Below are 11,209 nucleotides of genomic sequence, written 5' to 3'. Positions count from 1 at the left end.
GACTGAATAATATTGTTAAGTTCGTAGACGTCTTTGTTCTTGGCCGCAAGAATAGCTCGTTCACTCAGCCAATCGTGATTCTTATAATTGGTTTGAATATTGGGAAATACTTTTTGAACCAATTCTTCTTTTGACGTCACTAAATTGCAGAAGTTATGAGGCAATGAAATTCGTCCTGAGGTCAGATCAACCGGCACCTTTCCGTTCCCAATTTCTAGCAATTGACGTGAGAATATCTCAGCTGATCGATTGTTTTGCAGCTGGACATGCATATTTGTAGTTAATGTTAACATCTTTACGTGTCGCCACAAAGTAGAGTATTTCAGGCATGCATTTATTTCGTCTGCTGGTGTCGATCAAGGAATTACAGGTAATGTTTGCCTGAAATCTCCTGGAAGCAATATTAATGCGTTCCCAATGTTGGATCCTGGATATGTTTCCAGGGATTTACTAATTGCTGAAGAGCTGGAGGAATCAGAAGACTCAGCAGAAAACTTAAAGGTCAACGTTGCACCTGGACATTGATGTCATGATTGAATAATTGGTGACTTGATTGTTTCAATTAAGGGATTGCAAGCAGTTGCATCACTGTACAGTTAGCCTATAAAAAGGAATGTATTCCCATGTACATGTATCAGAAATGATCACTCTATCAGAGCTGTATTGACTGACCGTATGTAAGTATTTGTGAATGCCATAACTAAATTATATTTTTATATGCCAGTAAAGGTTTGTTTAAACCTACTGAAAGTCTCAGTCTTAATCTGTGTCTGTGCTGACTTTGCTGGAAACCGCTGCAAAACTCTGCTATAAGGTTATTGGCCAGAAGCCCAGTCTGGCAATAACTAAAATAAGGTTGTAAATATTAGACCAACATATCCCAACACCCTAATGGTCTGATGTTTCTACGCAAATCTTGCAATGATCGATCAAGAGCCTCGAGTGATTTTTTGTGCGCCATTGTGCATTCATCCCAAACAATAAGTTTGCATCTCTGCAATACTTTTCCCATGCCGAATGCTTTGGAAATGTTGCATGTGGGAGTTTCAATGAATTGCATGTTCAATGGCAATTTCAAAGCGGAATGAGCAGTTCTTCCACCTAGTAGCAATGTCGCAGCTATTCCGGATGACGCAAGAGCTAAGGCTATGTCATTTTGGGATCGAATTGCTGCCAGAATCAATGTAATTAGGAACGTTTTACCAGTTCCTCCTGGCGTATCTAAGAAGAAGATTTCTCCAACCCCGTTATTGACAGTTTGCATTATTTGATCGTAAATGCTATTTTGCTCAAGCGTTAGCTTAGGAATATTTGATTGCACATACGACAAAAGACCACCCGTGTTGTAATTTTGTTCACAATGCAATTCTACATCGAACGAAGCACGCGTCATTTTGACATAACGTGAAGAAAGCAGTTAACGTTGTAGCCAGTGGAATCAGGGCTATTTGTTGCACATTTGCAGCTGTGAAATAAACGCGTTGTCCATTTTCTAGATGTACTGCTAAGTGAACAACAGCTGGACTTCGTTCATGTATGGGAAATGAAAGAATTCGCCATACAGCTTCATTGCTGCTTATGTATCTTCCAGCCTGACCAGCATGTGTTGCTTTTACGTCCAACAGATGGCACTGTTTTTCAAAAAAAGAATGTTTTTACCTGTCATAGGTGTGGTGAGGAGGTTAGTGGGTTTTGGCCCCTCTGCTAGGCTGGAATCTCCTGGCAGTTACCTTTCTTCAGAACTTGGAACTTCAATAGAAGGCTGCAGTTCCGAGAAACATCGCTAGATGGCGCCAAATAGGAGAGAACATGGAAATAGGAGAGAAGGCAGAGGCAGTGGATTGGTCTACTGGTTGATGATGTCACAATGAATTCTCTCCTATTTGCATAAGTGGCTTGGAGGAGGCCTCTGGGCTTTTATATACCCTATTTCTTCGATTCTAAGACACACTTTTGTCCCCATATATAATATAGTTACATAAAAACACGCGCGTATTCGAATGCAACGTTGAGTCAAAATTTCAAAGCAATCGGTGAAGAACTTTCGGAGATTTTAGATTAGGAACAAACGAACATTTACATTTTTATTTATATAGAATATATATATACACACACACACACACACACACATATATGTGTTGTTTATCAGATAATGCAGGTAGTTTTGTGTGCCTATGGCAAAAGGCTCTGTAGGAAATTTGGTTTCTGAATGCACGGTGAGCGTCTGTTGTGTCATTCTCACTGACGTGATAAACTTGTTTCTGGGTTGTATTACTTCAGATTGCAGTTGGGGGTTCAGATAGCTGCATGTTCTTCCATACAAAAATACTCTCTGAACATAAAAATTACACCAAGTGATTGAAGTTTTTGCACTCTGGGGTATATTTAGGAGTGTGCTATTTATTTTACATTTTGAACATTTTTATTCTGCCTTTTTATAAAAGGAAACAAGTAACATAATAGACAGATACAAATAAAACATTCACTAGTATTTTATGGATTTAAAAATCGTATTTAAACAGGTTTTATTCACCAGTATCAATATTTATTCCATCATGTCAGGATTGTCAGCATTATCCAAAACTATCTAGCAGATGTAAGAACTTGGTTTAACAGATATTATGTTTACATTTAACAGATATTAAACAGGGATCAAACTATTCTGAAAGCAGTTGCTTTAGGCACTTGCTCATAAGTAAAATTTAAAAGTGCAGGAAGAATACTGGAGAGGAGATATATATGGATTTTAAAAATCTCTTAACGTCAATTGAAGCATAAATTAAACAAGAGACTATAATGACATTTGCCTCAGGGATGCATAAAACATAACAATGAATGAAAGACAGAAACTTCTCTTTTGATCTCTATTGAATGAGTAGTGTATTTTTTGTGAACTCTGAGGGCTAAATCCATTTGCACAGTGCTTTGAATGGGAATCTTCAGTGACTCAAATGGAACTATTTAAATTGACATCAACAGAGAATCTAGTTGACTTCAGCTGGACATAATTTTCTTTGTTTGTTATAACTATTTTCATACTAGGAGTTAATGAGTCATTGTTAAAAAGAAACTGGATTTCAGACCTTTGCTACCATAACTGACAAAGTATATTCAAGCTTTGAGGAACATCCAATTTTTCTAAGACTTCATTTCCTGAAGTCTTGACTAAATGACACACAAGTGTCCTTAATTGTGCAATAACAGCCCTGGAAATGTGTTTTCAAAACCTTGTGCCTCTCAGCATTTCCTTTGCAAAATTTATCTTAATTTAACATGATCCTTCAATTAATTAGATTAGGGGTCATCATCAAGGCCTTTCCTGGGCCATGCCAATACACTGTTCCACTTACATTCTTGACCTCAGCTTCCCTACAACAGGTTTATTATAACAAAATTCTTGCCACCAGGATGGCCTCTCCAACACCTTCTTGCCTTGAAGAACAGTGCTCCACAGGTTTTTATAAAGCTGGGTGGGGGAAAAAGGAAATGAGTCAGAGTGGTTTCAGTCAGAGAAGCAGTTTTCAACCCTTTCAGACCCAGGGCCCACCTTTAACCCAAAGCTGCAGTACGGGGCCCTTTTACTGTATGATCATGTTCAGACAATTACGGGGGTGAAAGAATGCATTGTGGGTTCCTTTACTGCCCCTGTATGTGCCAATGGGGTTGGGTCCCCACCAGCCACTGGGTCAGCTGAGGTGAATCAAGCTGTTTTCAGAATCGCCAAATCAGAGCTCAAACGTAATCTTGTATTTGGTGAACATCCCTAATTGAAAGTAAAAGAGCTCTGTGTACATTTGTTTCTAGTCATTCCCCTCTCCTTTTCTGGGCTTCTCACCTTGATCTCTCTTAGTCGTCGTCTTAATAAAATAAAACAAAAAACAAAAAGCAACAAAAAAAGCTAACTGTGCAATCCTCACTTCAGCTTACAATGTGACCAATACCTCAAGAAAGGCTAAATGAAAGACTACAGCCATTGACAAAACGTTGCTTTATCTTACAAAGCAATTATGTTTGGAAACCTCCATTCATATTCAATACAGAATTGGTGGCTATCTTTCAAATTCTATAAAGTCATCCAAAGGAATTAAACATAGATGCACGTTTTAGCTCCTCTTTTGCTTAATCTTTACACCAATGACCTCTCTCTCGTCTTGTCTTAACTCCTCTGAATTTCATACACCAAAATTTGTAGAAACACAGGTGGGTGCCCTTGCAACTTTATGCAAACGATGCAGCTCTTCTTTCTCAAACGCAAACTTTCCAATAACGGCTAGAATCAACCACGATAAGACCAAGGTTTCAGTAGTTACAAAAAGTAACAGAAATTATAGCTGGTCTCTAGGTAGACGTTCACTTGAAAATGGTCTCAACTTTTAAGGATTTAGAAACCCACCCCCCACCCCCCATTTTTCTTTATCTTGGACATTCCATAGGAATTACGCTACAAGTTTTCACTATCAAATCGCTCTGGTGCTCAAATCTGGGTTCTGAGCTACAATTCAAGTATTGAAAATGTTCAAGCCACCAATTTAAGGGCAATTTTTGGTGTCCCCAAATGTGTGGCAGCTGCAGCTTTAAGACTGAAGGCAAGCCTGGACTCTATAGAAGCGAGGGTCTTTAGCTCTGAAACGTTGACTTTGCTTAATGTTGCCTATTCCTCCATCCAATTACTTAACCTTGTTTCACTTAGATCCTTATGTACGTTTAAGAAAACAACAAAGTCTACAACCTAGGGTCCTCCCCATCGCTGCCTTTCTTATATGGTTCTGATGAGGCGAGATCTTGTAAAAAGATTTTCAAGTTTCACTTGCAGAAACAAGTAAGGCCTGCTCTCCTTGGCATTTAGCATTTATCAAGCTTCTGTTAAATCTTAAGTCAAGTAGCTGCAAATATTAAACATTCTGTACTCTTGCACATGTTAAAGTGATACCCTCTTGGATGGGAGATTTAGGAGGATACCTTATTCCAACAGACTCTGTCCTTGTGGCTCAGAAGAAATTGAAACAGTACTCTATGTTGTTGTTGTTTTTGTAATTTTCATTGAGTTCACCGTGAATGAGTTAATTCACCCAGAAAGAATCCTGACTTAAACCCTGGAGAGCCATTGCTGCCAGACAGTGACAACAAGACTGTCTGAATACTATGTTCTTTTTCTTCTTTGTGATACAAAAGAGTTTGTTCCAAAAATTGCTGTTGAATGAGGATAAGATCTAAAATATTATTGAATTAGATTAAATTTTCGACTTCTGTTCTGTTTCCTTGTTTCTTTCCACTTTATTGTATAAATAGAGATATTTGATTCATGTTTTAGGATTTTTAGCTCAGTACATAAAATTATGGGTTTGTAATTTTACCCTCCAATGTCTATTGTTGATACGTATGATTGCGAAGTCTGTTGACTGGATCAATAAATTGACTGATTGACATGTATATTCATGCTCAGACTGCTGCTAGAATTTGACTTCTCTCACTGCCCCTGACCCCACTTTCTGGCTGCGACACACCACTTGAAAGCACAACATTGAAAAGGGACACAATAAACTTGACTTAAATGACATTTTACCTCTCCATCAGCCCTGCCAATTGGCGAGTTGAGAATAAAATCAGGAGGAGCAATAACATCCACCAAAACCACAGCCTCTTGCTTCAGCTACTTGGGGAAAAAAGAACATAAATTAGGTATTGCACTGAGGTTTCTATGGCTACCAATAAACTATAGAGCACTAACATAATTGTTATGACAAACCACTATCAAACAGCAGTTTCAGGTTTTTAACTTGGAAAGCTCCATGACCATATCTATTTTTATTACACTTTTATTTCAGAGCAGCTTATTTAAAAGTTTAAATTCATGCCTGCATTTTTCAATTGTCCTGGGACTACAGAGCCCCCTGACTTCGGCACCACTGCCTCCCATGGAGAACATCACAGCAAGTAAAATACCAGCCGATTGAAAGCCGCCTGGAGGATCAGTTGATCAAACAGCAGGCTATGAATTTTCTAAATAAGGCCTATCCAGTGAAATTTTAGAATATTTTTAGGATGTTTTAAGGATGTTTTAATCATGTTTGGTATGTTTTTAATGTGCATTTTATATCATTTTTATACTGTTTGTTTTATACTTTGAATGGTTTTAGTTTTTGTGAACCACCCAGGGAGCTCCGGCTATTGGGCGGTATAAAAATGCAAATAATAATAATAATAATAATAATAATAATAATAATAATAAAAATTATAAAGTTCTCTACAGTTTATTTTACCAAAATGGCAACATTTCCTTTCCCCCCTTAAATGTGAGAGAACGGCAGTAGCTGGCCATCATTAGATCCCCTTCTGGGCCTTTACCATGTCATATGATGTTCACATAGCCATTCTTGCTTTCCAATTTTAACATAGGATAGAACTGGCTTTTCCCCCAGGGAATCAGCACCCCGTCTTTAGCCATTCACTGTAATGACGTGGAATGCTTACAAACATTTTAAGGATGTCAAAGGGAAAGCTCTTTTCCTGATCACCCCACCCTGAGAACTCACAGTCTGAAATAGGGGTTGTTTTACCCATGATGGCTTGGTGCATCATGCAAACCTAGATATGCCAACCCATCGTGGATAAAGGGCATCAGGCAGTGAGCCGCTCGGCAAGGCTTCCATTGGGATTTGAAGCACTCCGTGCCGGACATTGAATGAGGGGAGAATCCAACTCCCCGCTATGCCCCAAGGGCCCATGCTGGGTGGTGGGATTACCGCCATCCGATTTAAGACACACCCCAGCCCCATTTTTGAGCAAAAGCGGGGCTGGGAGATTTTTTTAAAAAAGGGCTCTGATCATGATCAAGATCGAGACTGGAGCCAGGAAGTGGGTCTTAGCGGTAGGTAAGCCGGGTCTGCTGCTAGGCCCCCTATGATGCGGGTGGAGGACTGAGGGGGAGGGAGGGGGCAAACAAGACCCCCATGGTGGCTTGTTTGCCCAATTGTCTGGCAGGTGCACTAACCACGCCGGTTGGGTTGTTCGCAAAACAACCTACTCTGCGTAACTAGTCACCCATTCTGGGCTGGCGTGACATGTGAACAGCTAAGGTGATACAATCTGAGACTGCCCCACTTCAAGCCACAAATGAGTGTGTCATTATTTTTGGATGCTCCTATATAAAAGAAACACACTGCGTGAAATAACACATTAGAAACAAAGGTTTGCATGTAGCCCTATCCCTGATGCAACAGTTTTAGTAGAGTCAGGAAGATGTTTGTGTGTCAGGGGGTGGAGGAGCAGAAAAAACGACTCCAGCGGTGTTGCTTGCACATCAATGTGCTTTCAGGATAAAGTGCTATCTCATTAGACCCATATCACACATAATGACACCGGATATACTCTATCGAAGATGTTATGTGCCTTGCCTGCTTCTGAGCTGCAAAACGCAATTCTCTCCTAAAACATTTGGCCCCAGACACACATACAGCTTCCATTGCAAGACCACCGTCTGGTATTTCTTATGGTGATCAGACTGGCTATCATCTCAAATTTCCCCAGGTGGGAGGGACATAGGCAATACTTCCATTTGTGGTAACGGAATAAGAACTATGTTCAGAGCTGCAATAACATTTTGAATGAGGTCAGGCTGTGCACAGCAGTAAACCTCCAGCTAAAGAGGGTTCTGCTAGGCTTCAGATGACGCAGCGTATCTGACTCTCTTTGGAACATACCTTTGAACAAAGTTCTAAAACTGCATCTTGTATGAATCCACCAGCATTTTCACCTGAAATATAGCCACCTGAAATACATTTATAGTGATAATGAAGCTAAAAAGCACAAATTCAATCTATACATTTGTTAGTATATACAAATTTAGTATATGCAAATAGTATATGAGGGTGCTAAACATTAAAAGCCCTCAATGATACCTTAGGCTGCGTTCATTTACATACTTAACTGGGACTAATTCTCACTGAAATCAATGGGGCTTGCATTGGGTAGATATGCATAGGATTGCCCTGTTAGAAAACATCCTCAAATGAATCTCCCTGTGCATTAAGGTGCAGCCCTGTTCTGGAGAGGTTGTCAGAGGAGACCAGATGCAACCATTAGGAGAAAAAACTTCCCTGCAAGTAGGCAACCTGTTTGTGGAATGCTCTCCCTTTCAAAGTCCATGGGGTTAATTTCTTACCAGGATTTAGAAGGCAAATGAAAGTTTCTTCCATCACCAGGCCTTTATAATATTGTGCAAGTCCTGATAACTCTTTTGTACTTCCAGGCCAATTTCTGAATACTTTAATTAAGGTTTTGCTGCAATGAAAAATGGAAGTTCTTACCTGGAGAACCTCTGTTCTTCCCATGTATAGGAGGGCATTCCCAGCTGGGCTAGGTCCTATCCTCAGAGGGAGCCAGAGGGAGGCAGGGCTGAAAAATCCACTCCCTGTGAAATGTGTGCATGTGGGAAGAACTACCCATCAAACGCCAGGATGGCTGAGCAACGAGGCAAACAAGGAATAACCGCAAAAGGCACGAGAGCTGCATGAAAAGCAGCTAAACCAATTGCTGCTTAAACATGAAAAACTATCATGTAGCCAGCGAGTACAATGAAAATCTAGCCTTCTAATAGTAAAAAATCTAAACACATGGAGTGAAAGAATGGAGGAATCAACTAACTGCATGGGATGGGTAGAATGTTCTCCTGTGCACAGAAAAAAACTTCTCCCCTTGTGGGCAGGGGGGCATTCTAAGCACATTCCCTCCTGCCCCAATACTAAGCGGTTGGGCCACTCTGGGAAGAAAGGAGTGCAGGGTGGGAGAAGGAAAAGTCTGCAGAGTCTGTTTAGCTGTCACCAATATCTCCTTCTGTTTTTCAGGCCAGAGCCCCGAAAGCTCTTTTAAAAAGCCACTGCTTTGTTTCAGGCAGGAAGATGGACGGAGGCTGAGGGGTGGTTCTGGACACCTTGTGGGAAGTAGCCTTTTCAAGCCTGCCTTCCCTGTTCTGAAGGCAGGGCCTAAGAATGCCCTCCTAACCATGAGGGTATAAAAGCTTTTGTCACACCACATCGCATCCCATGGAGAACAGTCGGTACAAGGAAGTGAACTAAGTGACCGGCTACAACTGAAATCACCGGACAGACCAGGGGTGGGGAAATGCAGGTTGCTTACCTGTAACTGTAGTTCTTCGAGTGGTCATCTATGCATTCACACATATGGGCTTTGCGCCTGCGCAGAGACCAGACCGGAACCTTCTATAGCTGAGTGGAACGTTTTTGGCGGGAACACCTCCCCCACGCTACCGTGCATGTCCATGGGGTTCCCGCCCTTACCTCAGTTTACAGGAGTCCGACATTGTGCCCCCATAAACATAAGTGTAAATAAAATACAAGTACATTCCACACATAACTGTGTCATTTATAAGTCTCACACCACCAAGTGGGGATGGTGGGTGGGTTGTGTGAATGCATAGATGACCACTCGAAGAACTACAGTTACAGGTAAGCAACCTGCATTTCTTCTTTGTGGTCTCTATGCATCACACATATGGGCGAGTAGCAAGCTGACATATATTTGGAGGTGGGTTGGTGCATCATCTGAAGATCTCCGAGAGCACTGTCCTTCCAAACGAGCAGTCCTGCCTAGCACGGGTGTCCAAACTGTAGTGCCTAACAAACGTGGATGGAGTGGACCACGTTGCAGCTCTACAGACTTCTGTCAAAGGAACACCTCTGCCGAAAACCACAGATGTTGTGACGGCTCTGGTAGAATGAGCTGTCACAGGTTTCACCAGTTCTAGTTTAGAGACAGAGTAGGCAAGTTCAATTGTCTCTACAATCCAGCGTGACAGGCGCCGACATGAAACAGGGAGTCCCTTATAAGGCTCCCCATAACAAATAAACAATTGCTTTGTTTTTCTAAAATTCCCTGTCCTAGCCTTGTAAAAGGCAAGAGTTCTCCTTACATCAAGTGTATGTAAAGCAGACTCTACAGGTGATGTAGGATTCGGAAAGAAAGCTGGTAGAGTGATATATTGGGACAGATGAAAGGTTGACACTACCTTAGGCAAGAAGGCAGGGTCTGTGCGTAACACAACCTTATCTTTGTGAAAGATAGTGTAAGGAGCAACTATCTTGAGAGCTCTAAGCTCACTTGCACGTCTAGCAGAAGTGATGGCTACTAAAAAGACAGTATTGAATGTTAGAAGCCTAAGGTCAGATAAGGCCATGGGCTCGAAGGGCTTCTTTGTCAATGCCTGTAACACCACTGATAGGCTCCATGGTGGAACGATACTCTTTACTGTCGGTATCATATTTTTAAGCCCTTTTAAAAATTTCCTCGATGTTGGATGCACAAAAGGTGTAAAACCAATCATGCCTCGATGAAAGACGTAATAGCTGCTAAGTGAACTCTGATGGAAGTGAGTTCGAGTCCCTGCTGATAAAGTGTCAGTAGGTATTTGAGGATTAACGCTAAAGGGCAAGATTCAGGTGCTTGATCGTTTTCCAAGGCAAAAGTTTGAAATCTTTGCCACTTTGCCGCATAAGATTTTCTTGTTGAAGGCTTTAGTGATGCCAAAAATATATGGTCTACAGTTAAATCTTTGATACGAGAGGAGGAGTGGATGATATCCTCCATGCCGTCATCTTGACGGTCGACGGGTTTGCGTGTCGAACCCTGCCCTGATGTCGAGACAACAGTGTCGGTATCGGCGGGAGTCTGATGTAATTCCCGTCCGACAGTCGAAGGGCGTGGAGAACCACGTCTGTCGAGGCCACCACGGTGTGATAAGGATGCAGTCCGACCTGTCCGACTGGATTTTGGCCAGCACCTTCGTCAACAGTGGAAACAGAGGAAAGATGTAAAGAAGATTTCCTTTCCAGGTTCTGGTGAAAGAACCTGCTCTGCTGCAGAACCTGGAACAAGCTGCGTTTTCTTCGGTAGCGAAGACATCGACAGCAGGGAGGCTCCAGTACCAAAAGAGAACGTCTCTTACTTCGGTATCGAGCTCCCATTTGTGGTCGACGTGGAAAGACCTGCTGAGGGCGTCCGCGAAGATGTTTTCATTGCCCGCTACATGGGTCGCCGTCAGGTGAGTATTTCTCTTTATGCACCAGTTCCAAATCCTGAGTGCCGATCGATTCAGAGGATGAGACCTTGTCCCACCTTGTTTGTTGATGTACGCCACCACCGTGGTGTTGTCCGTCGCGATCAGGACGTTTAGGCCCTCGATCAATTGTGAAAA

At 41.7% G+C, this 11,209-nt stretch overlaps 1 protein-coding gene across 2 annotated transcripts in view; it reads right to left on the bottom strand.

Moving 5' to 3' along the window:
• Positions 1–2,378: 2,378 nt before the first annotated feature.
• The window catches only part of ACOX3 (acyl-CoA oxidase 3, pristanoyl), a 65,036-nt gene continuing 56,205 nt past the window's right edge, over positions 2,379–11,209 (bottom strand). Inside the window, exons 16-18 of one of the 2 annotated variants that reach the window (XM_063135971.1) lie at positions 7,701–7,768; positions 5,564–5,650; positions 2,379–3,466 (exon numbers count right to left, since the gene is read on the bottom strand). In XM_063135971.1, the coding sequence (XP_062992041.1) occupies positions 3,347–3,466; positions 5,564–5,650; positions 7,701–7,768 (275 nt within the window). In that variant the 3' untranslated portion in view covers positions 2,379–3,346. Of the gene's footprint in view, positions 3,467–5,563; positions 5,654–7,700; positions 7,769–11,209 lie in introns of those variants that run through there. The other variant, XM_063135972.1, reaches the window with a different exon arrangement.

Source organism: Elgaria multicarinata, chromosome 10, assembly GCF_023053635.1.
Source record: "Elgaria multicarinata webbii isolate HBS135686 ecotype San Diego chromosome 10, rElgMul1.1.pri, whole genome shotgun sequence".
Taxonomy (NCBI): Eukaryota; Metazoa; Chordata; class Lepidosauria; order Squamata; family Anguidae; genus Elgaria; species Elgaria multicarinata.
The sequence above is the reverse complement of the archived record's forward strand: the minus strand, read 5'-3'. Positions and strand labels throughout refer to the sequence as shown.